This window comes from Talpa europaea (assembly GCF_964194135.1).
Source record: "Talpa europaea genome assembly, chromosome: 1".
NCBI classification, from domain to species: Eukaryota; Metazoa; Chordata; class Mammalia; order Eulipotyphla; family Talpidae; genus Talpa; species Talpa europaea.
This window is the reverse complement of record NC_140073.1, coordinates 45,325,555-45,353,042: the sequence shown is the minus strand read 5'-3', so window position 1 is coordinate 45,353,042 and position 27,488 is coordinate 45,325,555. Positions and strand designations below refer to the sequence as shown.

The window sequence follows — 27,488 nt, the reverse complement described above, 5'->3', positions numbered from 1 at the left end:
ACTGGAGTTGGGTTGGGTGTGTAGGTCTGGTGTGCCTGGAGCTTGGTGGGGATGCAGGCTGTGGGCATCTCTGAGTTGCTCTTGCTTGCCTGGAGGTGTGCGTCGGTTGTCTGTCTACGGTTGCGGGGGCGGGTGGGGGACAACCTTCTCGTGTGTGCACGTAGGTTGCTGCACCTGTGAGTACGGGAGGGAGGTGTGGAGAAGGGGCTCACAATCAACTTCCAGAATCCTTCTTCTAAACCTCCTCGCCCCCTGTCAGAACCCACTTTTCCTGGACGCCTCCGCGCTGGGTCCCCAAGCCGGGTCAGACACGGGTCTCCCTCTGACCCGCGCCCCTGCGTGGGGCGGGCGGGGGCGGGCGGGGGCGGGCGCTAGGACCCGGCAGGGCGGGGCGGGGCGGGGCTGCGAGCTCTGGCAGCTTTACCTCCGCAGCCTGGAAAATACCGATCCCCGGCGCGGAGCCCCCGAGCCCCGAGCTAGCCGGGGAGAGGGCGGGGAGGCGGGAGGGGCGCGCGGGGCGGGGGGCGCGGGGCGGGGCCGGGCGGCGGGACCCACTGCTCCTTCCCCCGGAGCCCCTGCGCGGCCGGCGGAGGCGCTCGCACCCCGCACCCCGCACCCCGAGCCCGGCGGGCCTGCGGAGCGGCGGGCGCAGGTGAGCGGCCCGCCCCGCGGCGCCCCACCCCGCCCCCACGACTCTCGGGGCGCGCAGCCCGCGCCAGCGCAGCCGCGGAGTTAGTTGCGCGGGTCCGGCCAGCCCCGCGCGGGGCCCACGGGCCGCCGGTCACTCGGGGTCCCGCCGCCCCCGGGCCCCGACGGGCGCTCGCGGGCTCCCCTCGCCCCACGCGCAGCCCCCACCCTCGCCCCGGGAGCTCCGGGGTCGCCCCGCGGAGGGTGCCCGGGTCCTCACCACGGGGCCGCCCCGAGCTTATCGCGGACTCTGCACCCGCCCCGACCCCGGGCAGCCCCACCCGCGCCCCCAGCGCGCCGACTCCGGTCCCCAAACCGGTCTTGCAGGTCCCAGGAAGGTGGCGTCAGCATCTGCAGCGGCGTCGACGTCGTCGGAGCCTCCGCGGAGCACCCAGGAGAGCCGGACTGGGACCGGGGCCCTGAGCCTCCCCATGGAGAAGTCAGCTGCCTCGACGGAGCCCCAGGGGCCTCGGCCAGCCCTGGGCCGCGAGAGCGTCCAGGTGCCGGATGACCAGGACTTTCGTAGCTTTCGGTCCGAGTGCGAGGCCGAGGCGGGCTGGAACCTGACCTACAGCAAGGCCGGAGTGTCTGTGTGGGTGCAGGCTGTGGAGATGGATCGCACCCTGCACAAGATCAAGGTAGGGGTGCCTTATGGCAGGTGCAGCCTCCGTCGTGCCCTTGCTGCCTCCCACTGGGGTCCTCTGGTCCTCCCCCGGCACCGCGGGTACCTGGTTGTGCATTTGGACTGGGAAAAAGTCTCCTGCCAGGAACTAGGCGGAGGCACAACTTGCTGGGCGAGCCCCCATCACAGATGGGCCAGTTGAGGTCTGGAGACGGAGAGTGTGTGTGTGTGTGCGTGTGCGTGTGACTCTCTCTGGCTCACCCAGCCAGAATCCAGGCTTCTGCATGCTCCTGCCTACTCCAGGGAGGTGGGCTGCTGCCAGGCGCCTTTAGGAGAGTGATCTCCCTCAGGGACCCCTCTGTTCTGGAATCCCTCACTGGTTCCTGACTTGAACCACCCCAGGTGGGACACTGAGTCCTCTCCCTAATTCCTGGTTCTCTCAGTCTGAACTGGGACTCTTTCCTCACTCTCTCTAACTAGGCTGGCAGGGATCTGATTCCTTCTTGCCTGATTCCCTGCGCTTCCCTCTTCCCTCTCGGGCTGCTCCTTGAGTCTCCTGCAGGGATCTGAAGGCAGGGCTTGGACATCACAGGGCCAGGCTGGGGGGGGCTGGAGGAGGAGGTAGACCTGCAGATGCATGCACAGTGGCCCTCGCAGCCTCACTCCTCACAGCCCTGTGAGTCTCCTTTGCCATCATAGGGCAGGCTTGGGATTTGGGACCCTGTATACCCATCTCCCCCTGGGGTACTAGTTGGGGCAAAGGTTGTGAAAACTCTGGTATAGGGGCCTCACTGGCAGCCCTAACACCCTGGATTGCTGTGAGTGCCACATTCTCAAGGGGACAGTTCTCCCTGTTTCTGGCCTCCCCCTCCTGCTGTCCTCCTCCAGTGGGTAGAGGTGTGCATTTATGTTGGGGGAGAGGGGAACAGGGCACTGGACTCAAAGGGGCCTCCTTCCCTCCCCACTTGCCAGCTCTCTTGCCTGGAACTTGCTCTTGGACTAGCCCAGGCATCTTGGCATCACCCCAGGCCTGGACATATCTGAGCTTCCCTCTCTGCTCCTGTGCTTTTCTGCCTCACTTTGTCTTAGTCATTTCCAGTTTTGTCCATCTGTCCCTATGTGGCCTTCTGGCTAGCCCTTTCTCCCTTCTATGACTTTCTGTGCTCTGGCTGGCTGACTGTTCCTTTCTCTCTGGGTTTCCAAGTGTGGCTCCTCCTCTGGGACTCTGTCCAGGTCTGAGAATCCTGGATTGGGGGCTTTGCTGGGACCTGACCTCTGTGAGCCTGAGGAACAGGGCAGGGCAGGGCAGTTGAAATGCCCCGGCTTGGTGCCTCTGAAGGCAGGGACAGATCCTCACTCTTTACATCCCTAGCATCCAACACTGACAGACCAGGGATGTTGGTTGAAAGAAAAATGGAAGGAAGGGACAAGGGGACAAACTGAATGGAAGGAGAGCACGGTTGTTGTGAGGGCTAGGTTGTTTTCCTGGCCCTGACCTGGAAAAGGCTTAAGGCTTGCAGTGTGCAGTGGGGTGAAGAAGGGTAGTATCCCCGCCTAGCTGGCTGTCCAGAAGGAGCGAAGGGGAAAGTCTGAATTGAATCTAGTACACCCACCCTCTGTGTCAATAGGGCAGATCTGTCTCCTCCATCTGGCTTGGTTAATGAATAAACCCAGCCCAGTCCAGGACTGGAGTTGGTGTGTCAGGAGGTCAAACTGCCAGAGAGCAGACCCCTTGTGAGCAGATCAGACTTTTCAAGTGGCCTTCTTTGGGAGTGGAGGTGACTTGGAAAAACTGGGGTGTTATGGGCTTGTGGTCAGTGCATATACCCTCCCTGGCAGCAAGGATCTCAACTCTCCTTGCCTCTCAGACTGAGCAGAGGTTGGAGCTGCCAAAAGACTCTTGCAATCTCTGTTTCATGCCTTCCTCCCCTCGCCCCGCCATCCCTTTACTGAGGTGCACGTGAGGACATAAGGCTCAGAGAGGGGCAGGGGCCAACCCAGGGTCACACAGCCAAGTCCCAGAAGAGTCAGACTTAGAACCCAGATCTCAAGCCTTCCAGCCTAGCCTTCCCTGTTCAGCTTTTCTCCGCATTGCTACACTTCAGTTCTGCTCCACAGTGGAGGGAGGTTTGGGAACAGGAAGTGAGCAGAGATGGGACCCAGGGAGGAAGGGCCTTGGTTATGGGCATTCTGAGGGCCAGCCTCCCCAACTCAGCATGGTGGGGTACAGTTTTGGGAGATGGGCAGAGGTCTCTGAACTCCCCACCCCTAAGATTCCAGGATACCCAGGTTCCATGCCACTAATCCCATTTCTTTTTCTTTTCTTTTTTTTTTTTGTCAAATGATCCTTTTAAAAAATATTTATTTTTATTTATTTATGCATACAAAAACTGGGGTGTAAGCCAGAGGTGTGGAGGATGAGAGGATTCACCAGAGACAGAGCGGGGAGCAGAACAGGATCATCTACTGAAATACACTGCTGAGGGGAGCAGTGGGTGAGACAGGAGAGCTCTGCTGCCCCATGTGGGTAGCTCCTTAGCTTGGGGTTGAATTCATGCAGCAGTGGCTGGCGATTGCTTGATAGTGCTGACACTTTAACCCCTGCACCACCAGGGAGGCCTTGTCAAATGATCCTTTATTGAAACATTTTCCTTTGTCATTAACTAACTAGGTGGGCATCCCACCACACCACTGCTGATGTCATCTATGATGTTGGGAGGGTGGTGGCCATCAACATGGCAGCCCTCAGAGTGAGCAGTCCCCAGGATCTCTTCAGTGGTCCCAAAGAGTTCTCTAGCTAAAGATCAGTGCTGCCTTTGTTGGGGCAGTGTTGACAATCTCATCAAAAGTGGCATTTCCACTGTGGTTTAATGTTTTCCTGCTTCTTTCTCTTTCTTGGCAGTTCCTCGAAGGTTTTGATGATGAAGCAGAGGCTCAGACATCTCAGTCTGAGCCTGTCTGTTCTGAATGGTCAGTTTCACTGGAATCCTTAGATGCTTCCAATCACTCGTTGCCTCAGGGATGTCATCACCGACTTTTTTGGGAGAAAGACCCATGGGGCCAGGCTTGGGCTCTAGGGCAGACATGGCACCGACTTCCCCATTGGTGCATCTTAGGAAAAGGATTTTATTCTTGTGAACCAAGAGAGCTTCATGTTGGTCTTCTCTTGGCTTAAAACCGAAGGCACAAATCCCATTTTTGTTAAGAGCCCCTGCTCTGAGCCAAGCATTTCTTTCCTTCAGCGAATTTACCATGAGGCTGTAGCAGACAATAAAGAAACTGAGTCTGGGAAAGAAGATGGTTGCACAGTAGCTGAGGCAAGGGTGGAACCCAGGCCAGCCTTGCTCCAGAGTGCCTGCCCTCCTCCTCCTCTGCTTGGGTTCACATCTTAGTCAACATCATGGCATTTAACCCCATCAATAACTCTTTGAAGGACGCGCTGTTCTCTTCATCTCATTCTTGTTTGATAAATGAAAAAGCTGAGGCCCAGGAAGGGGAGGGCTTGTTAAGGTCACAGAGCAGGTCTGAAGTGAAGCCAGAGTCCCCAAAGATGACTGGGTCACTCCAGGAGGCAGGCAGTCAACCACAGGTGTTTGCTGAGCTTCCGCCCCTTGCCCTAGCCTCTTCTGGACCTGTGCCCTGGGCCGAGAAAGCCGGTTGCCATTGGACGTGTTCTGTGCTCATGATCTCAGGAGCAGGAGCCTAGCCTATCTCTGTACCTGATTGATTTCCTTCTCATCTCTCTTCCCTCATGTTTATCTTCCTGTCCCTGTGTCCAGCGATCCCTGGAAGCTATGTGGCACTGGGCCCAGCTTTCAGAGTCAGGACAAAGAGAAGGGGCTGCTGGAGGTTAACCCCCTTCTCTCCCTCCTGACCCCCAGCCTGGCTTGGCCCTAGGCCTGCACTGGGCTTTGGGCATAGACATTACCTCCTGAGAGGTTAGGCCCTATTCCAGAGGCAGATGCTGAACTTGGATCTTGGGTTGGAGGCAGAGGACAATATGGAACCTGAACCTGGGTCTCCCGATGAGCATGCCAGGCTTCCCTATGGCTCCCATAGTGGTGTGAGAAGTAGAAAACCAGGGGTTTTGTCAGTCATTCAAGCTGGGTCAGCTGGGGAAGAGGCTAGGGGTCAGTCTGGCTATGATGTTCTCTTGCTGTGTGTGTGGCTGTGGGCATGTCCTAGCCCTCTCTAGGCTGTTAACTCCATCTCTGTCCGGGGACTCTCCTGGCTCTAAGATCCTCTCAACTCAATGCATGTGCTGAGGCCCATGGGAGAGGTATGGGGAACAGGGGACAGAAGCCAAAGATGAGCTGGCCTGCCCAGTCCTGCTCTGGTTGTCTTCAGGTTCTCTGATGCTGCTGTGTGCCTAGCCTTGTACCCGGCTAGCCATGCGCAAGCCCTGGAGGAGACCTGGCCATTGCTCTCAAGGGTTCCAGCCCCCAGTGGGAAGAGGACTGACCGTTCTACATGACCCCTCTTACCGCATGGGCAGATGCTTGCAGGCAGACCACAGAGGCGGGGGGCAGGTAGGCAGGACCTTGAGGGACTTGGGGACTGGAGCAGTGATGGGAGGTTTTTTGGGGGAGTGTGACTGACAACTTGAGGTTCCTCTTGATACCGGAAGCTGGCAGTGGGGATGTGACTCCTCTGACTTCCTGTCCTCTTGCTCCTCCCCTTCCCCTCTGGTGAAAGCAGGTCCCTGTCTCCTGTCTACCTGCGCCTGTGCTACAAGCCATTACTCAGGCCTGTTCCCTCTCAGGGGCTCATTCTCTCCCCTGTGATGTGTGGGATCATTGCCGGGATTTCCGAGGGCCTGTCACACTCCTAACAGCTTGTGAGGCTCGAAAGGGTCCCCGGGAAAGTGAGGGAGGGGCCAGAGCGCCAGAGCCAGGTGTTCTCTCTCTCTTTCTACTGAGTCGTCTACTGAGTCTCCTGAACATGGGTCTTATCAACTCCCTTTGAACAGGTAAGGAGACAAATACTCAGAGCAGGAATTGACTTATGCAAGGCCAAAAATCTAGAGGCTGGCTAAGTAGGATCAGAATCCCAGTCTTTGGGTCTCCGAGGCTGAGAGCTCTGCACTCCCTTGAGCCTGGATAATTGCACCATTTGGCCCATCCATCTCAGGACCTTGTGGCTCACCACTTAGCCCCCTCTCCTGCCTTGTCAGCCTGTGCTGTGTCATGTGGAAGGGCACCCTGGAGGGGACACAACTTGGCAAGAGCCCCAGCCCCTCTGTGTGACCTTGGGGGTCATTTTACCTTTCTGAGTCAGTCTTATTATCTTTGGTGGCAGAGGCAGGAATTCCCCTGGTTTTAGGGACTTAGATTAAGTGAGTCCAGTTAAGGCTTAATCTTTGTCCCCTCTGGGACTCAGATTCCTCATCATTAAAGGAAGTTGCCAGAGAGGTAGTTTCTTAGAGGTTGTCTAATCCTGAGGTCCTGGTTCATGGGTCTATACTACTGGATACAGAGGAAGGACAGAACGCTAATATCTTGTAGTCTATGCCATCAGAGCGAGGTCCCCAAATGGGGTACCTAATCCAGGATTATGTCCTGTGGGCCCTTGTCATGGGCGACTCCCGCTTTGACTTGGTCTGGGGTACATGAAAACAATAGCCCCAGAGCTGTCCTCAGAGAGAGTGACTCCAGGTAGCCAGGACTCAGACCTCCAGGTGAGCTTCAGGTGGGAGAGCTCAGAGTTGGGAAATGTCCAAAGTGATGGGAGCCTTTAGGAAATCTTCTGGAGGAGGTGCCTGGGTTGGCCTGAGGCTGGAGGGGAGAGAGCACAGAGTCCAGAGTCCAGACCCTGTGGCCTTGGGCAGGTTGCTGCCTCTGCCTAGGCCTTAGATTCCTCATCAATGAAATGTTGAGTAGTGGTGTTGCTCTGCCTGTCCTTGGGCACTCCACTCATTCACTGATCGCCTCCCTGCCTGGCCCTGTGCTGGAGGGTGGGGACAGGGGGAATCAAACCCTCAAGGAGCCTCCAGGGGCTTGAGGGCAAATACTTTACAGGAAACTCTGTGGAGTTTCCACTCTGTGGAAACGCAGAGTGGGCCCCTGAGCTAGCCTTGGGGACCAGGGAAGGCTTCACAGAGGAGGAATGCTCAGGAGATCTCTCTGGAATTGGGCAGACAAGAAAGTGTACAAGGGCGATAGGATTGGGAGCATTCTATAGGAGGGGCTGAGCCAAGATTGGTTGGTGGGAAAAGGCGGTATGCTACAGGTGCAGATGTTGAGTATGGGCCTTAGAACGCAGGGAAAGGGCGGGGGTGATTGGAGAGCTAGATCATGGGTCCTGGAGGTCCTAGGGCGCTAGGGGAGGGTTTTTGCAAAGGTGAGTGGTGGGGAAGATGCTGCTGCTTTTGTCTGCAGAGAGGGGCCAAGGCCTACACTAAAGCAGGGGCTGTGGGAAAGTGCAGCAAGGGATTGTACCCAGAGAGACTGAGTCACAGGTAATGGATGGGACATGGTGACAGCATAATGCTTTGCAAGGTGCAAACTGAAGTGCTGTGCAGGCCAGGCTGAAAGACTGTGGATGTGCAGCTCCCTTGGCGCCTGCCCTGTGGAAGAACCATGGGAGTGGGGTGGACACCTCCAGTCAGTGTCCCCGCTGGGACCAGACACCCTTCTATGCCCAGCTCCCCAGGCTCTGGCTTTTAAACTTTAACGAGCCCCAGCTCAGTTTCCAGCCGAGAGTCTTTAAAGTTTCAGGAGATGAGAGAAAGGAGGGAGTCCTGGAGACAGATGGGTTTTCTTTCTTCCCTTGTGTCTCCACGCCTGGCTGGGCCACCTGGAGCCAGGACTGTGGGCACCATGATCCCAGACACCTGGCACTCTTTGGGGATCTGGGACCTCAGCCAGATCGCCCCACTCTGTTCCTGGGAGTCAGCAGCCACAGATCTGGATGCCTCCTAAATGGACAGGCTAGACACCCAATTTTAACCCTGATGTCTGTCTTTTGCCCCTGACCGAGGCAGATTAGCATGCTCCAGCAAAAGGTGGGAGGAAAGCTGCTCAGACCAGGTGTTGGATCTGAGATATTGTTACCTCTTTTGATGCCTCATTTTATCCTCTCTGGCATGCTCGTGTTGGCCTTGCTGCTCCGGCGCCCCTGAAGCTTCAGAAACACAATGAGTGGAAGAAAGTACCAGGCCCAGGACTTAGTGGTGGGTTCCACACTAATACAGACTCTGCTCCCTTGGCATTATAAAGAGTGTGGGGGCAGGTGGTACCGGGCAGCTGGGGCTTCAGCCTAACACTTGCCTGCTTGCGTCTCAGCCTGCGAATCTGAAGTCAGGCTATCTCTAATGTTTCTAGAACCCTTATGTCCTGGAGCAGGTGAACAATGCTGCATATGTACATCCCTACACATACACAGAAAGTGGGAGGTGAGAACCATCTTTGATTTCCCCTGTAGTGCCAGAGTGATTTAGTCTTATCTTTTGAGTTTTATGCCACAAAAACTGCATCTGCCCTTGCTTCTCTGAGATCCCATCTTCTGGACACCCTTGTCTGTCTTTGAACCCTTCTAGATTGCCTGGAACTTAGCACTGAAGCAGGGAGGTGATGAGTCTTCAGGCAAAGATCGGACAAGCAGAGGGGATGGAGCTCCCTTGTGCATCTCCAAATTTCATTTATACTATACTATGTGTCAAGCATGGTGTTCTATCCAGGAATTCAGTGACAAACCAGACAGATCAGACTATGCTGTCATGGGTCTACATCCTAAGGGAGAGACAAGCAAAGTAGAAGCAAACAAATAACTAAGATACCAGATGATGGCTGTGTATTGTGGGGACAGGCTGATGTGATGGGGCTTTTCTGGTCTTCTCTGTGTGGAGCTGGATTGTGGGTAATTGAGGATGATTACGGTGCTTAGTTCCATAGACTCTGAGCCTCCCCCCAAATGCCCAGGTAATAGTCCTGGGGCAGGCACCCGACAAAGTCAGTAAATCCAAATTGCATGTACCTGTGTTTGAGTGTGTGTGTGCATGTGAGTGTGTGCGTGTATGTTGTTTGTGTGTCTCTGCCTTTGTGTATGAGACTCTGTGTGTGTTTCTGTGTCTGGCATTACTCTGTGTGTGTGAGTCACACCCCCTCACTGCAGCAGAATTGTCTCTGATCCAATTATGTCTCCTCAGCTGTCTCCTGGCGGCTACCGCCCCCTGGCTCAGCTCTGGCTCGGCCATGGTTTTCCCTCCCTGCTTCCATCCAGCCTCCTGTCCTGCCTCTGGCCTATCTCTAGGTCTCAGAGTCTCCCCTTGGGTTCTGTTTTCTATCCCTCTGATGCTTACTGCCTTTATGTCTCTACTTGTTCCTTTTCTTCCATTCTTTTTCCTATCTCAGCTTTCTCAGCAAGCCTCTTCTCATGCCTTCCACCCACTCTTCCAGCCTCTGTGCTGGTGCTGGGGACCTGGAGAAGGATCAGACCCAGACACTGCTCTCCGGGTCTAGTGGGAAGTCCAGAGGGGCTGTGACAGTCCTGTGGAACATTGGGACTGAGGGAGACCAGCAGCTGGCAGCATGGTAGGGGGTGGTGGTGTCTGGGTGGGACCTTGGGGTCCCAATAAGAGCCATGCTGAGGAGGTCTTAGTGAGGTAGGCTCCTTGGACCAGGGGTATGGACTAAGGGCGAGGAAGAATTGGAGGCAGAGCCCAGAGCAAGGTGGGCATTTTGGAGTTAGGATTTTATCCTTAAGGCAGAGAGACTGACAACAGGGACTTTCAAGCTGGGCAGTTGCCATCATCAGTATAACTCTGGATTTTATTTTATTATATTATTTTTTATTTTTTAAAAAAGATTTATTTATTTATACAAGTACTGGGGTACAGGCCAGATGTGTGGGAGGGTGAGAGGATTCACCAGAGACAGAGCAGGAAACCGAACAGGCAGACTGACGAAATACACTTCTGAGGGGAGCAGCAGGGGAGACAGGAGAGGTCTGCTGCACCATGTGGGTAGCTCCCTGGCCAGGGATTGAACTCGTGCTGCAGCGGCTATGGACAGCTTCATAGGTTGTGTCTTAACCCCTTGTGCCACCAGGGAGGCCCAGCTCTGGGTTTTATAAAACTCCCCAGTTGCAGGGACAGATTGGCCTGGGAGTCAGGAGACCTGAGACAAGGATGTGGCCACAGTGGTCCAAGCACAGACAGTGAGGCTGCTTGGGGTTGGTGAAGAGGAGCTTGGGGTTGGGAAGGTCCTGGCTGAGTGGAATTCAAGCGATAAGTGAATGAGTCCAGAAACAAGCTCAGGTTCCAGGCAACAGAGGGGAGTAGAGGGTGAGTGGGCTTAGGGAGTTGATGACACAGCAGTAATGGACATGGTGAGTGTGATAGGCCTGTGGGCTGCCCAGGGGGTGATGCCTAGGAGGCTGTTGAAGACAAAGTCTGGAGCTCACTAGAAAGCTCTAGGGGAGCCAGAGGGCTCTGACAGTCCCCGAAGCCCTGGGAGGTTTTATCCAATTTGTCTTTGTCTTGACGTCTGTGTGTCGGCCCTGGTCCCTGTCATGTCTCATTGGTCTCTCTTCACCCCCTCCCTTTTCTTCCAGGTCCACCCACTCTCTGCTCTCTTTCTCAGCACTCCCTCCTCTGTCAGACTTCCTATGTCCCCCAGGACTGGAACAGATTAGAAGGAGAAGTCTAGACCAGGAGGTCAGCTTCAGAGATGTCAGAGAAGGCTGTTCCTCACTGCAGCAGAGTTGGGGGTGTGGTTGGGGATCTAAGGAGGCTTCTGGAGATGGGAGGAGGGGAAGGCAGCGGAGAGGAGGCAGAGTAGAAATGAGTCACTCAGCCCTGGCTGGAGAGCAGTGGAGGGCCCAGCTTGGTCGCCTGCGCAGACTCAGGGAGCTCTGTCTGGGGAGGTGTTAAAACCTCTCCACCAGTCACAAGGAGTTCCCACTCTTGGGGAGAAGATGGACTGGGGATACATGGTGCCAGATCACCTTTCCTTCAGAAGAGAGGGCCACAAATCATTTTGCAGGTAGAGGACCGAAGCTGGAGGTATGGGGGAAGGAGACCCTGCTTTGGGCCAATGCATGCTCTCTGTTCTTCTAGCTCCCCTAACTCCGGCAGAGCCTCCCCACCAGTCCCAGCCCCTAGAATGGACCCCCAGGGATAGTCCTTACCTTGCCAGGTGCTAGCCCACCTGGGATTTCTTGGGTCCCACACAGACCTGAGCCTGGTTCTTGGGGAACAGCCTGGGAGATGGTAGACTTTAGGTCATACTGGCATCCAGGCTATTTGCTCCACTTCACTTTTTTTTTTCTTTTTTTGAAAGAATTATTCCTTTATTATAAGATTTTTATATTTTTGCATAGAAGAACTGAGGTGTAGGCCAGAGGCACAGGGGGTGGGAGGACTCACCAGAGACAGAGTAGGGGAGCAGAACAGGCAGAGCCATTGCAATACACAGCTGAGGGGAGCAGTGGACGAGACAGGAGAGGTCTGCTGTGCCATGTGGGTCACTTCTCTGGCCGGGATCAAATTCAGGCCGCTTTGCCGTTGGAGGGCCGTCATGGTGGTAGTGCTGAGACTCAACCCCTAGGCCACCAGGGAGGCCCAACTCTCCACTTCACTTTTCTGAACCTCCATTTACAAATGGGCATTATTTTCCTCCCTCCTTGGTAACTGACGGGATGGAAGGAGGTGAATTTGCAACATCCCTAGTATAGAGCTGGCACACCAGTGACACTTGCTGAGTGGATGAATGAATGAACAGTATGAGGTACCAAGGGACAGCTCCATTTCCTCTAGGCTCCATCCTTGTTCACTCAGGTTACCTCATGGAACTGCATGGGCCGCCTCCCTCCCCCAGTCAGTCCAGGCTGTGTCCAATCCCCAGGCTCGTGCTGGTGCCTCTGCCAGGAGCCTCTTCCCCTTCTTTTTAACCTGGATGCCCCTGCTCTTCTGTTTTTCCTTTAGGACTCTGTTTAGATGGGCTTCCCTGTACATTCATCCTGGCTATCCTCCGTTCCTGCCCTGATGCCACCAGGGCTGTCTATTCCGTGTTCCAGGGCAAGGGTAGAAGTCCGCTCTGGCTTCACTCCCAGCATGGCACTGCCTCAGACGGAGCAGTTCCAAGATAATTTAGCATCAGCACAAGCAACCTATGTCCAACTTCCCTGAGTCCAGGCTTCTAGGTCCAGGGAACCAGGACCTCGGGATTCTGGACAGGCAGTCTCAGCTTAGAAAGAAAAATATGGTTTCTATATCTTGTATGAGCTATATTGATGGAAAATCACCCAGAACCTCAATTTCTGAGTAAATTTTTCCTTGCTTTCTTCCAGCTCTCTCTCAGGAGTATAGATGATTTATACACAGTTTATATTTTAATTTTAAGTATTTATTTATGCGTAAAAAAGCTGGGGTGTAGGCCAAAGGTGTGGGGGAATGAGAGGATTCACCAGAGAGAGTAGGGTGCAAAACAGGCAGATCTACTGAAGTACACTGATGAGGGGGAGCAGTGGACGAGACAGGAGAGGTCTGCTGTGCCATGTGGGTTAACTCCCTGGCTCGGGATGGAACTCATGTTGTGGTAGCTGGGGATAGCTTGATAGTGCTAAGACTTTAACCCCTGTGCCACCACCAGGGAGGTCTCTATCCACAGTTTAGACCAAGGCATGTGTCCATAACTTTGTATCCTTTTTTGTTTTTTTAGCATTGCATCTGTGGAAGTTTCTCATATTGCTGCAGAATTATTAATTCACACAGGCCTCCTTGCCAGGCCTGTTCTGGGTTTTCTAGTCTGCCCTCCAGATGCTCGGCATCCCTAGGGTCCTCAGTTGCTGTGCAGTAAGCACCCAGGTGATGCCATTCTTCACCCAGCAGCCCCTGTGGTGTGGTATTCCACATGTTCTGCCATGGATTTTGCTAGTTACAAATGCCATAATACGGGCATGGAGATTACGACAGAACTTTTTTCTTGTTTTTTATTTTTTCCTCAGTATTAATTTCTGGTTTTGGATTTCCACTGAATTGAAAGATATGTTTTTATGATTTAAACAATGTGTGCCAAATTACTTTTCAGAGGAGTGGAGCCATTTTTTGTTGTCACTAATTGTGTGACAGTTTATCCTCACAAACATTGGACTTTTAAGAATATATTTTTGCTAATTTAATAAGCATAAGCTGGAAACTCAACACAATTTTAACTTACTTTTATTTACTTATCATAATTATTAAAGGTCTCAAATCAAGATCTGCTGAACCTGACTCTGACCCCCTACCCCCCTGACACCCTACACTCCATTTTTTATAAGAGGATGAGGGCAGAAGTAGTAATCACTCTCAAGTGCCTTAGAGATTTTGGTAAGATCTAGGAGGGTTTCATGACGACTCTCCTGAAATTCACAGAAGCACCGAGGGCCACTGGCCACGGACCCCCAACACTTCGAAGTCAGAGATGCTCACCCAGACACGGCCTCTTTGTTGACTCACCTTCCATTCAGGCTATAGTTCTTTACTGAGCGCTTGCTGTGTGCCAGGCTCTGTGCCAGGCACAGGGATGCCAAGATGAACGAGGTGCCACAGCAGTACAGGCAAGCGAATGCACTGAAGTGTGTGCTGGCGGAGGCAGGCGCTGGGGTGAAGGAGACAGGAAGAGTAGGTCTTCAGACCAACTTGAAGAATGTAGGGACAAAGTGGTTCCTGAACAGTGGACAGCCATGCTGGAGTTGGAAGACAAAAAATAGGGAAGGGGTGTGAGGGGAAGTCCCGGGAAAGCATTTTGGACAGGCCTAGGGGAGAAAGGATCTCAGTACCACTTACTCATCAGAACCCTCTCCTCCTACCCTCCTGCCTCCTACCTAGGCCCGGGAGTAGATCTTTGGAGTCTCCATTCTAGAAACCCCAAAAACCCAGAGGTAAGGGAAGGTGCTCTATCAGTGTGGGTCAATGCTGGCCCCCTGGGGCCTTTGGGAGCGGCAGAGCAGAGGGCCCTGAAGGCAGCCGGCAGGTGGGAAGCCAACCCTAGGGGAACTGGAGCAAAGAAGGCAGAGGGGCCACGTTGCTGAGCCTCTGATCTGCTGCATCTTTGGCCTGTCTCCACATCTCTCAGCACCTCATTTTCTTGACCTGACATGGTAAGGGTAGTACCTGACTGTAGGTTGTGAGCGGGTAGCAGGGGGATTTGTGCAGGACCTGGTTGTAGGAAGGCCACTGTCCCCTCTCTGTCCCTCTACTCTGTGGAGGGATGTGGAACATTTTTGTTGTTTTACGCTTCATTCCTTGTCTCTGCTTATCCTATCCTTGGGGATTAGCAAGAAGATGCTCTCCCTGGAGCCGGAGCTACTCCCCTCAATAAGGCAGCAAAAACAGGTGGGGCCTGGGCTGGAGGAAGGGCAGCTGCAGCCAAGGGCCTTATGTATAAGTCTCATTTAATCCTCTCAGCTACACTCTGAGGGGAGGATTACCCATGTTTGACAGATAGAGACACTGAGACTCAGAGCTAAGGTCCTTTGCCAAACCACAGCCACATAGGCAGGACGTGGTTAACCTAGAGAGCTGGAACTGCCTTGTAAACTCAAACCTGTGAGGCCTGACAGGGACTGGGGGACAGTGTAATGACCAGAGTGTTCTAAGAGGGGATTTGCTGTGCAGAGTGCCAGCGAGCTCTGAGTTTCGGAAAAGCACAGCCCTGCCTTTAAGCCCAGTGAGCACTGCAGGTGGAGTCAGGGACTTTGTTCAGAGTGCTACCCTCCGGCCAGTAAGCCCTTCTGTATAATAACCATCAGTTAGCTCAGTCTTCAGTTGCCAATATGTTTGCTCTAGCTGGGTCAGTCCTGCCCCTTGATGAAGGTGCTAGAAAGTCCCAACTCTTTGGGCCTGCCGTACTCTGCTTGGCCACCATTAGGCATGTGGCTCAGTCACTCATCGGGTCTCTCTGGGCCTCAGTTTCTGCATTGGCCAAGTGGTGCTGCAGTACCTTTCAGGGTGTTAGGAGGGTAAGAGATGTGTCTTCCCAGGGTGCCGTATGGTGCCCTTGACAGCGGGTAGAGGTGGCTTTACCTAAGTCTCTTCCCCTGTGGTGTTTGCAGCTCAAGGGCTATGTCTCCTTTGTGGGGTGCTAAGTTCATTAGTGATTTGGGGCACATGGTAATGGTCATTGAGGCTCTGACATTGTCAGAGCCCACCCCATCAGGATGCTGCCTCTCATTTGAATGTGGTTCCGGGAAAGAGTGATTTGCTTAACAGTTACTGCTTTTACAAAACTGTCCAGTTAAAGGCCATGTGGTGAACAATCAGCACAGACTCTGGGATGTTTCAGAGCCCAAATGGACATAGTATTCTTCTCTGGGCCTCAGTTATCCTGAAATGGTTTCCCAGAAACCTTTAGTGGTAACCGGAAGAGATCATCTCCTGGTTCCTGGTTCTCTGGGACAAACTCGCATTCCACACATCCTGTGGGAAAGGTTAGTGGAGACCTGCTGTGTGAGGTCTTGGGGTGAGGACCAGATTTGGGTCCACTTGTCCCTGTTAGTTTCTTTGTTACTGCTCTAGCCGTTCACCCCCGAGGCCATATCACAGCCCTATGGAGCCCACCAGACTTCTCTAGTCTTTTGGGTCCTGGGAGCTACCTCAGCCCCTCTCCCCACCTTGGTGCTTCCTTCTTTAACCTTGTGCACTGGGAAGGCCGCCTAGAGATGCACAGGCACTGGGGTGGGGGGTGGGAGGTGGGGGGGCGGGGGGCCGGCAGAGAGAGGAAAGGGGTAGGGGTACAGTGAGACACAGCTTGGGTATTGGACCCTGCTCTACTTATTGGTCTTTGCACTTACCTTCTGCCCATCTGAAATGCCTTCTCTCCACTTTTAGCAGTTCACCTTTTTAGGCTCAGTCGCCTTCTGTTCCCACAGTTCCTGTGCTCCACCCCCCAACTCTGTGCATGCTCTAGGAGGGTTTTGTGTCTGTCTCCCCACTAACTGCTGATAGGGCCTCTATGGGTAGAGCCCAGGTCTGGATTCCCTCTAAGTCCCCACTGCCCGGTTGCAGGCATGGCACACAGCAGACTCCAGAGAATGGGGGGTGAAAGAGCAACAGGACCGAGCAGATTCCAGGATAAGGCAAGAGAGGATCCTCCGGCACAGAGTATGAGGGACACATGCAAATGTATCCTAGTCTTGCCCTAAGGAAGGGTGTATGGCAACTTCTGGAAATGGGCTGTAGTACTAACTGGCCCTTTTTTAGGCAGAGCACATGCATTATCTCATTTAATTTAATCACAACATCCTCATGAGAGCAGTGCTGTTATTATCCCCATTCTCCCTTCGTATGAGGAAACGACGACTCAGGAGAGTTCAATCTTGTGCCCAAGGGGAGGAATTGGGATTGGAGCCTGGGATCACCCAAATCAGCTCCAGGAATCCTCCCTGATGGCCTTCCTTGCTTGTCCAGTCACTTCTGACTGTGGCCCTGTAGGGCTTGGAGTGCTGGGGGGAAGTTTCTGGCTCCAGGGGTTTTGGGCAATCACAGCTATCTACCTCATGGGGTTTAGACAGAGCAGAAGACAGGAGACAGCGTATAGTTTCTCTGTTATCACTTGCTTCCCCTAGATCTCCATTTTTTCAACTGTAAAACAGCTGCAACGTCAGCTCTCTGCTTGTAATCAGGCTTCAGGGACTTTGCAACTCAGAGTGGCTGCTTCACAGGGTAGTAACCTCCCACCCCAAATTCTGGTTTTGATGGGGGGTTGCTCCCATGGATCCAGCTGAAGGACTGTCTTGCATTGGACCCAATGGCTGCAGGTTCCTGTGACAGGCCTGCCCCCCAGGTTCTGCTCTCTGATGACTCACCCCTACCCCCACCCTGCCTCTTAGAATTATACTTTGCTGATGTGGGGTGTGACTGTGGCCTCAGTGGGCAGAAACAAAGCTGGATAGAATCCCACCTCCCCACCCCCACCCCCTGCTTCTGCCTGCAGTGGTGTCTCCACGGCTCAGTTCTCACCCTCCCAGTACCCCCCTCCCAGCAGGACCCTGCTGCTGGTCTTCCTCCGCAAGAGTCTGCAAAACCTTTTTATCTTAAAAAGAAAATGTTTTGCAGTTTACATTCAACCCTGTGCCTTTATGGCTCTGCACACTCCGCCCACTGCGTGCAGTCTCAGAGGAGACATTTGACCCCGAAGCCACAACCGCGCTGATCCTGGAGTCCTGAGGGAGAATGCGCAGTACTAGGGAGAATGCGCAGTACTGGGCAGTGTGCTCAGTCTGCCACCTAGCAATGGATGCAGCTGGGCTCTGGGGGCACTGAGCCTGGCTCGAGGGAGGAGGCATCTTCTGGGTGGATTCTAGCCTACAAAGCATAAACATGTTGTCACTGCTCCTCCACAAACTCACAGTCCAAGATAATACGCTTAAGACATGCAAAGACAAACCAGCTTCCAAACTTGGTTTGAGAGAAGTGCTGCTTGGAAGCTACCCTTGAGTGCTCCTTGAGAGTTAAGAGTGCAGAAGAGTTGGTTTTGAATCCCTGTTCTGCTGCTTTCTTGCCATATGATTGGGCAGAATGCTTAATCTCCGGAGCTCTGGTATTCTGTTTGCAACACAGGAATAGTAGCAGCTCAGAAGTTTGGGGGTGAAGAGTGAGTGTGTATTGAATGTCTGGTGCAGCAGCCGGACCGCCACGTGGCTGCTGAATAGAAGGTTGTTTGGATGCTAATGACAGTGCCAGCTCCAGACCCTGCTGTCTTCTCCAACACCCTTTCTCATGATCACACCCCTCCCATCACTTGATTCATTCACTCACTCATTTTTCTCATTACAGTGATAGCACTGAGCCTTAACCCCTAGGCCACCGAGGAGGTCCTCTGATGTTTTCTTAAGATTAGATTTAGGGGCCTCCCTGGTGGCCTAGGGGTTAAGTCTGATGGCTACCACCTCGAAGGCCCATCTCAATGGCCTGATTTCAATCCCTGGTCAGGAAGCTAACCCACGTGGCGCAGCAGCAGACCTCTCCTGTTTTGTCCACTGATCCCCTTAGCAGTGTATTTCACTAGATCCACCTATTCTGCTCCCCACTCTGTCTCTGGTGAATCCTCTCACCCCCCTCACCTCTGGCTTACATCCCAGTTCTTCTACATGAAAAAGAAATAAAATCTTTTTTAAAAAAGCGATGCCTAAGATTACTCATCTTAGGCAGAAATATCACATAAGCGAGGCCTATATTCTTAATTTTTTAAAAAGATTTTTTTATTTATGCATACAAGAGCTGGGGTACAGGCCAGAGATGCAGGGGGTGAGAGGATTCACCAGAGACAGAGCGGGGAACAGAACAGGCAGATTGACTGAAATACACTGCTGAGGGGAGCAGCGGGCGAGTCAGGAGAGGTCTGCTGTACCATGTAGGTTTCTCCCTGGCTGGCCGGGGATCGAACTCGTATTGCAGAGACTGCGGATTGCTTCATAGAGTGATGCTCAAACCCTTGCGCCTCCAGGGAGGTCCCGCGAGGCCTATATTCTGTTCATTTTGTCCTATCAGGGAGCACCCAGTCACCACATGTCCTGTTACTAAAATTGTTCACTTCTAACTTCAATCACTTGAGTAAGGTGGTATCTGTTAGGTATCTGTTAGATATCTTCTCTGCTATGAAGTTGCCAAGTTCCTATTGTAAGTAAGAAGTATTTGAAGGGAAGGTGCTCAGAAACTACATAAAGACCTATTCCTTTTCCAGCATTCAATACATTTATTCATACCTGTAAATGCTTTGGTTTATTATTTTATTCAGCAGACTATGTTATTATCATAATTTATCTTAATGCAGATTGTCCCAGATTTAGCCCATGGTCAAGTGATCAGCTGTCCTACTTTGCCTGGGACTGAGAGGTTTTCCAGAATGTGGGACTAAAAAGCCCCAGCAAAGCCTGAGTGGTTTGGTCACCCTGGGAAACCTGCAAGCTGGCTGCTGTATATTCTGGGCAAAGTTCCTATTTTTCTCTGAGAACTTCCTTACTTTCTTGCACAATGAGATATTCCAGGTTCATCTTACATAGTCCTCTGACCCCGCCCTGCAAGAAGATGTGGAAATGGGACCCTATGAGTGTCAAGCTGCCCCACACCCTGGACCCGGAGCAGACGGCACTCATTCTACTTCCTACTGGCCGCATTCCTGCCTGCCTCTGTCTTTGCCCTGGCTGTTCTCTCTGCCGGGGCTGTTTGGCAGACACTTCCAGAACGCACTTCTCCATGAAGCCTGACCCCTTCCGCCAGGCAGAGCTGACCTCCTCTCTGACTCCAGTGGACAATTTAGGGCCCCTCCCAATCCATGTTGGCCCCCCTCCCTCAACTGGAAGCTTCTCAAGGACAGGCCTCTGACTGTTCTGTGCTCTCATAGGACTAGAACTGGGGGATGTTAGTTAAGTGGCTGCGTCTAGTCACACCCCCAAATGGAGCAGAAAAGCAACCTGGAGGTGAAGAGGGAGGGTGTCTTGTTTGGGGTCACACAAAGAGTCTGCAGGCACGAGTCTATTCTTGGTAGACTTAACAGTCCATTTCATTCTAAAATGGTGCTGATATATCAGCATTGCTGTAAGAATACAGTGCAGTCATCTGTATAAAGAACTTAAATGTAGTACCTGGCATGTGGTGAGTGCAGCTCTCAGTATCTCTGGGGATCCTTTTATTTATAGTTTTTTTTTTTTATTATTATTGCGGAAGTAATACTATACATTTTAGAAAATGAGAAATACAATAAAAAGAAAGTAAAACTGTCATATTATACCATGCATTCTGTTTCATAACTCCTTTTTGTTTCAGGTAACAAGCTCTACTATTTTGTTTTAGTAAATTTTCAGCACATCAAATATTGAAACTATATCCACACATATCCATTTGCCCCAAATATCTCCTTTATAGCTGTTGTGTCCAAACCAGTGTGCAATCCAGGAGCACACTTCACATCTGGCTGTGTGTCTATAAGTCTCTTAGCTACCCCAGTCCCTCCTTATGACACTGACTTGTAGAAAAGACTGGATCAGTAGCCCTGCAGAATGTCTCCCCACCTGGCTTCATCTGGCTATATTCTATCCTCTTGGTGTCACTTAACTTGTTCTTCTGTCCTCTGTTTCATGTAAAGTAAAGGATATATATCTAGGACTTGATGAGTTCACTGGTACTTAGAATACCCAATAGGTATGATATGTCCTTTCTGTGGTCTCTCATGACCATTAGTGGGGCCAAGATCTTGCCTAAGATTAGGAGGAAGGCAATGTGATCCCTCCCTTATATGGTTGCTTATATCCCCTTTAGTAAAAAGTGATTTGTGTGGTTCCCTTGGCACTGTGTGAATGCCCAGTTCTGGGAGATCTTTTCAAACTACACAGGAAAACTTGTACATTTGTGAGGGAAACTTGATCCTGGGGTTTGGACACTTACATGGAAAAAAATCAAAGAGCAAGGACATGAATGGAGTTTCATCTTTCTGAGTGCAAATTAGGGAAACCTGGTTTTGTTTTTACTTCCTTTTCAGACATGTGATCTGAGTAAAATCCCAGCTCTGTTACTTACCAGTGGCATGACCTTGGGCAAGTTGCTTAACCTCTCTGAGCCTCAAGTTCCTCCTTGGATTTCTAGTTGGGAAGAGTTATTGTGAGGGTTAAATTAAAAAAGAGTTTTGGTGGGGATATGAGGGGGGAGATGGTTTCTGGCTACAGAAGCTGTCACAGGTGTGTCGTTTGGCTTAGGTGGCTTCTGGGAAGACTGGACAGGGCTCATGGCAAGAGGTGATGACTTCAGAGGTTGCTGTTCCTCCTTGTCCTCCTCTTCTGCCCCTTTGCCTGTCTTTCCTCCAGCCCTCTCTGATCAAGACTCTGAGCCCAGGGCCTCCCTGGTGGTGCAAGGGGTTAAGCACAGCACTGTGAAGCTTTGATCCCCGGCTGGCCAGGGAGCAACCCACATGGCGCAGCAGACCTCTCCTGACTCACCCACTGCTCCCCTCAGCAGTGTATTTCAGTCAGTCTGTCTGTTCTGCTCCCCATCTGTCTGGTGAATCCTCTCACCCCCCGCACCTCTGGCCTTGCCCCAGTTCTTGTATGCATAAATAAATAAATCTTAAAAAAAAAAAAGATTCTGAGCCCAGTGTAACCCTGACTACCCATGTGTTTGTCTGCAGTGCCGGATGGAATGCCGTGATGTGCCAGCCGAGACCCTCTATGATGTCCTGCATGACATTGAATACCGAAAGAAGTGGGACAGCAACGTCATTGAGACTTTCGACATCGCCCGCTTGACAGTCAACGCTGATGTGGGCTATTACTCTTGTGAGCAGGCGAAAGCACACTTATCCCACCCCCTTCTCCCTCCCTCCAGGTCCCCCAACTTCCCTCCTTATGGCCACTCTTAATGGCCAGGCTTCTCAGAGATCTGAGGGCTGAGATACAGCACCGCCTGGGAGAAGGGCCTAGCTGCCTTCCCTGACATCCTTGTCCACTCCCAGACAATTGGGCACACACATGTACACTCCCAAACACATATTCACTCCTGTGTTCATGTGTACCTATGCCACCCACAAACCTGTGTGCATACATAGTTGTGTTCACACCCCACAACCACATGCTACATATATTCACACATTTTCACGTACACATACACACACACACACACAGTTGTTCTCAAATTCACATACACAACAGGCCAGGCCAGGCCAGGCCAGGCCAGGCCAGCAAGGTAAGGGCCTAGTGAGGTTGTGAGGAGCAAAATGGCCAGGGACAGAGAATTCTGTTTTCTCTCTTTCCTAGTTCCAGCTCTGGGACTGTGGTGTGGTGGTGGTGGGTACCTGTTTGGATCAGGGGAGCTGGAGTTAACTAGGCATCCCTGTATCTCTGGCCACTGCCTTACCCTCTCTGCAGGCAGGCGGGTAGGCCAGTGTTCTGGCTGAACTGTCCCTTGCCCTCCACAGGGAGGTGTCCAAAGCCCCTGAAGAACCGTGATGTCATCACCCTCCGCTCCTGGCTCCCCATGGGCACTGATTACATCATTATGAACTACTCAGTTAAACATCCTGTGAGTTGACCTGCCTTCCCTGGTGGGCAGGGGAAGGTGTCAGGCAGGCATGGGCTGGCAGGCTGCTACATAACTTCCCTGCAACCTCAGGCTGGACACGAGTCCCTGGCCCAGTTTCCTTCCTATATAATCCAAATTATGGCTCCAGCCCCCCACCCACCCTGGGTCTCTCAAGCAGAGGAGGAGAGGACATTGTGGGCCACTGCTGTGGGTGAGTGGGTGGAATGAACTGGCTTGGGTTGGCTGGACTGGTCTGGAAAGGGGAGAGCAAGAGGCAAAAGGCAGGGTTCTCTGGCTCTCTGTGAAGTGGGGCTGCCTTGATCTCCATAGCAGGGAGGACAGGCAGGTACAGTGTACCTGGGCAAGGATGAGTGTGTGTGTTAGTGAGTGCTCATGTGTGTGCTCTTGAATCCTGACTCCAAACTGGGGACCTTCTTGAGGGAAGAGGGAAAGATTAAGAGGGTCAAGGATGACCTAGCCTGGCTCTTCCCTTTCTCTTCACCCCAGTATCAGGCCTGACCTGGAGCAGATGCCAGGGGCTATGAACTCTGTGTGTATGCTTGTGTGTATGTACCCACAGACACCTCCTATGCCCCCACCCTGAGTCTTACCTCCCTGTGCCTTCCATCCCCAGAAATACCCGCCTCGGAAAGACTTGGTCCGAGCTGTGTCCATCCAGACGGGCTACCTCATCCAGAGCACGGGGCCCAAGAGCTGCGTCATCACCTACCTGGCCCAGGTGGACCCCAAAGGTGAGGGCTTGGCCCTGGAAGCCTATCATAGGATCCTTCCCTATACCACAGGGGATGGGGCTTGATCTAGGGATCTAGAAGGCTCTCTGTTAGGAGCTGTTTTGTATTTTGGGGCATCTGCATTCAAAGCATCATTTGAATCAAGGTTTGAGATTTTAAAGTAGCTTGAAAAAGCACATAGCAAGGGGGTAGGCTTTCTCTGCCTAGGCTCCCTCACCCCCATGCTACAACTTGCTCACTGGCTGCTTCTCAAGTCTGTCTGTCTTGCTGGCTCTCATCCTCTGTCCATTCTAGAAGCCTGGGTTTTCTAGCCTCAGGCTCCTTGCCTCTGGAGAATTCAGCTACTCCCAATGCATCTGTGGCCCACTGACTACATGCTGAGATCCAGATCCCTACGGTCGCTGGGGTCCTGAACATCATCCTCAGAATGTCTTCTAGGTCCTGAGACTCACTGAGTCCAGTGCTAAACTCCTATCTTCCCTCCTAACTTACCTTCTGAGTCTCTGCCCACCAGTCACCCATGTCAGGAACTTGTGAGTTGTCTGGGTCTCCTCCCTCGGCTCCAAATACAGTCACTGATTCGTTTTGATTCTGCCTCCTAAACAGCCCCTGAATCTGTCATTTCTCTTCATCCCAGCCACCTTGTCAGTCTGTACCAGCTACCAGGGGAATTTTTCCAAAACACTTATTTTCTTAGGACGCTCTTCTGCTGAAAATTCTTCTGTGACTCTCCATTACCCTCAACGTGAAGTATAGGTCCCCTCCCTGGGTTTCATAGTCACCCCTCATACCTTCCATATGCCTGCCTCCCTGTCTTGTTAGCCCTCTCCCTTAGCCTAGAAAATTCCTCTCTCTGCCTTCTTCCCACCTCTGGGGTGCTTCAGATGTTGCCTCCTTTATCCTGAATACCCATGGATTTGCTGGGCCCAAACTCTTGTAGTAGAGCATTCAGCACACTGTTTGGCCCCCCAGACAATGAGTTCCTTTCTGACTGGCTCAGGGTGGGTATCACTGAGTGATTGTGAAGTGAATGAATGAATGAATGAATGAATGACCAGGGCATCTATTCAAAGTATTTGATGCTCACCTTGTATGGATGCCCTGAGCATCTTTGCCTGGGTATGCCCCAAGCCCCATCAAGGGACCACTGGTCCAGGCCCAGGGCTCCCCAGTACCTCATTAAGAATGTAGACTGTCAGAGTCAGAGCAAATACTTGGGGATGAAGCAGGGTGGAGAGTTGGGCTGTGGATTCCAGGTAAGGTCAGGCTGGGGTGCTCAGCCAAGAGGCCTCCGTCAGCAAGACTTCCTGGGGTAGGGGGCTTGGAAGGACAGACAGAGGGGCTGAGCACAGGGCCATTCACAGTGGAGGGATGTCAGTGTGAGCAGCGGGGAGGCTTAGTGGGTCAGGATTTTCATTCAGATGTAGCCTGTGATCTCCGTAGACCCTGTGCTTTTCTTCCATGCTACCTTCTGGGGTCCAGCAGAAGCAGGGAGGGCAATAGAGTTGAGCCTGAGGACCTAGGTCTTAGGTGGAAGCAGGGTGTGAAATCTCCTTGGCCTCACACACACCCTACCTGCCTACCTTGAAGCCCAGACTGGAGGAAGGGGGCTAGTTGGTGTGTTGGGCGGGTCATGGGACCCCAGAGACTGCTTGCCCCCCACCTCACGACCCTTCCCCTGCCCCCATAGGCTCCTTACCCAAGTGGGTGGTGAATAAATCTTCTCAGTTCCTGGCTCCCAAGGTGAGTGACCTTTAGATTCTGAGGGTGCGGAGGCTGGGAGAGAAGTAGTGGGCGATTTTTGGTTATGGGGCTTGGGGCGGGGGTGGGGTGGGGGAGTCAGAGGTGGAGCCTGGGGATCAGGGCGTGGTTAGGGGCGGGGGCGGGATTACGGAACCTGTCAGTCACGATGCTGAGAGTTGAGGCGCTGGAGGGGGAGGGGACGTGGCAAAGAGCTAGTTCCGTGCCCTGATTCTGCCGTCTGGTGGGTCCACAGGCGATGAAGAAAATGTACAAGGCATGTGTCAAGTACCCTGAGTGGAAACAGAAGCACCAGCCGCACTTCAAGCCCTGGTTACACCCGGAGCAGAGCCCGTTGCCAAGCCTGGCGCTGTCGGAGCTGTCAGTGCAGCATGCGGACTCACTGGAGAACATCGACGAGAGCGCGGTGGCCGAGAGCCGGGAGGAGCGCACGGGCGCTGGCGGCGAGGGCAGCGACGATGACACCTCGCTCACTTGAGTCCAGCCCCGCAGCAGGGACCTACACAGGACTGGGCAGGGCCCGGGGCGGTGGATCCTCCCGTGCTTTCTCCCCTCCCCCGCCCCTTGCGCCTACTAGGGACACGGGGTTCGGCCCCGGTGGGCGCTGCGGCCTGGCTGGACACAGCCCCAATAAAAGATCCTACAGCCTCAGCCAATTCATCGCTATGCCTGCTTCCCACCTCTCCTGATCTGAGGCCCTCGGTCCCCTTGTTCTAAATTCATTTTGTTAATTTTATTATTGATCACCAGTTCTTTGCTCCTATGTGGCTGGGGGCAGAGGGTATCACTTGGCCAACATGGTGTGTTGCCCTGTGTCTATTCATTAGGTCACTCTTCATCCCTCCATCTGTCCTCGTGTGCTCATTCTGCCTTTCACGCCAGGCTATTTGGTTAATTTTCACTGCTCAGAGGCAAGTCAGGAGTCAGAGTGTAGGGTTCTACTTTGTCACCCAAGGCCCAAGTCTCCTTAGTTCCATGTGGACTAGGGATTTCAGTCATCAGCAGGGAAAGGGAGAGGCCCCTGAATCTCGGGCCACGTGACTGTAGGCCACAGAGCTGAGGCTGGGGCAGCGTGTTCTAGAAGAGAAAGATGGGGGGGGGGGGTGTTTACGTGAGGCTTCTTGGCCTCCAGTATAGTGGAGGGACTAGATCCTGTGATTCAAACCCTCCCAGGATCATTTTGCAACTTCAGACTGGTGGACCCCTAGACCCTGTCAGTAGTCAGAGGCCAGACCGCTGGGCCTGTGTTCCATCTGGCTGCTTTGAGATTGGGCCTCCCCTGTTCTCTCTGGCCCCCAAGTGCTCTCTGCTGCCAGAGGGACAAACCCTGCTGTCAGGTCCGGAGGAGAGCCTTGTGCTCTGTCCCTCCCCAGTGTTCTGCACCCTATATGAATTTGAGGCTGGGAAGTGTCCCCCAAAGTCTGGCCCCGCTCTCCCCAGCCCCCAAACTCCTTACCAGGAAGACATAACATACTTGGAGTTCACTCTTGCCCAGAGGGGTAGGCGAATGGCCAGTCAGGGGTAGGCAGGAAATTCTATAACTCATCAAGACTGAGGTTCTAACTTCAGTTTCGCATAGTACAGACTTTGTAACTTTGGGCAACTTCTGGAACTTCTTATATCCTCATTTTCTAATCCATAACCTGGGGTGATAATTTATGAGGATTGAGATAAAAGGAGTAAGTTGCTCAGCACAGGGTCTGGCATGTAGTGGGTCTCTAATTAATGGCTCCCAATCTCAGAGTAAACCCCTGTGCTCCACCCTGGTGAGAGCTGTTCTTCCAAATATCCCCATGGGACATATGGAGAACTAGAAGCTCAGAGAAGCAGAGAAGTTCAGGTCTCTGAGGTGCCCCAGGTACAGGACCCACATCCACACATGTGCTGGCAGGACTGGCAGGAATCTCTCCTCCATACCAGGGAAGGTGTCTGGGTGCCAGGGCCTCAGACTGCAGCTTTTGACCAAGGTATTTTTGCACTGTATCCTGGGGGGACTCTTCCCTACCACTCTTGTCTCTGTGGGATGTGGGTCCAGGGAGAAAAGTGGGATATCCTTGGAGGATGAGGTGGGGAAGGACTTCGTGCAGGAGGTGGTCAAGGGCCTGGGTCATCCTTTCTCCAACTGCTTGTGATCACTCTTGTTGGCGGGGCGGGGGAGGGTATGGGGGCGCTGAACCCCTGGGGGTGTGTGTGTGTATGGCTCATCTCTCCCGCGGGCAGTCATCTGGAGAAGGGGTGGCAGGATGCAGGGAGATGGGGTAGATGGAGGCTGAGATGGCCGTGGTGGAGGGAGGCAGCCCCGAGAGCCGCGAGAGGCTCAGGGGAGACACACCCACCGATCCTAAAGGCGTGCCTGGCGGGCGAACTCAAAGACGGCGAGTGGGCGTGGCCTGGAGGGGCGTGGCCCGCCCTGTCCCCGCCCTCCCCTCGCGGGGCGTCACGTGGGGGCGGGCGGAAGCGCCCGGCGGGGTGGGCGCGCCCCGCCTGCGACGGCGAGTTGGCTGCGACGGCGTGAGTCCGCGCGGCGCGGGGACCCGGGGTCCCGGCGTGGAGTCTTCGCTCGGAACAGGTCAGTGCGGCCGGCGGGGCCTCTCCGCCCGCCGACCCTCCGCCAGGTGCGACCGAGGTCCCCGCTCCGCAGCGGGAACGCCGAGGTCCGGGCGCCCTCGCCGGC

General features: G+C 53.3%; 1 protein-coding gene and 1 pseudogene across 2 annotated transcripts; one reads left to right on the top strand and one right to left on the bottom strand.

Moving 5' to 3' along the window:
* The first annotated feature begins 1,103 nt into the window (after positions 1-1,103).
* STARD10 (StAR related lipid transfer domain containing 10) lies at positions 1,104-25,361 on the top strand. The gene is made up of 6 exons (XM_084236098.1): positions 1,104-1,325; positions 21,412-21,559; positions 22,198-22,301; positions 22,936-23,053; positions 24,744-24,796; positions 25,050-25,361. The coding sequence occupies exons 1-6, from the start codon at positions 1,119-1,121 to the stop codon at positions 25,290-25,292; spliced, it is 873 nt and encodes a 290-aa protein (XP_084092224.1). The 5' UTR covers positions 1,104-1,118; the 3' UTR covers positions 25,293-25,361.
* LOC311180255 (large ribosomal subunit protein uL11-like) lies at positions 3,973-5,798 on the bottom strand (annotated as a pseudogene). Its single transcript has 2 exons — positions 5,794-5,798; positions 3,973-4,420 (listed from the first exon to the last, which is right to left on the bottom strand). The product of its transcript is annotated as a large ribosomal subunit protein uL11-like (transcript).
* Positions 25,362-27,488: the final 2,127 nt, after the last annotated feature.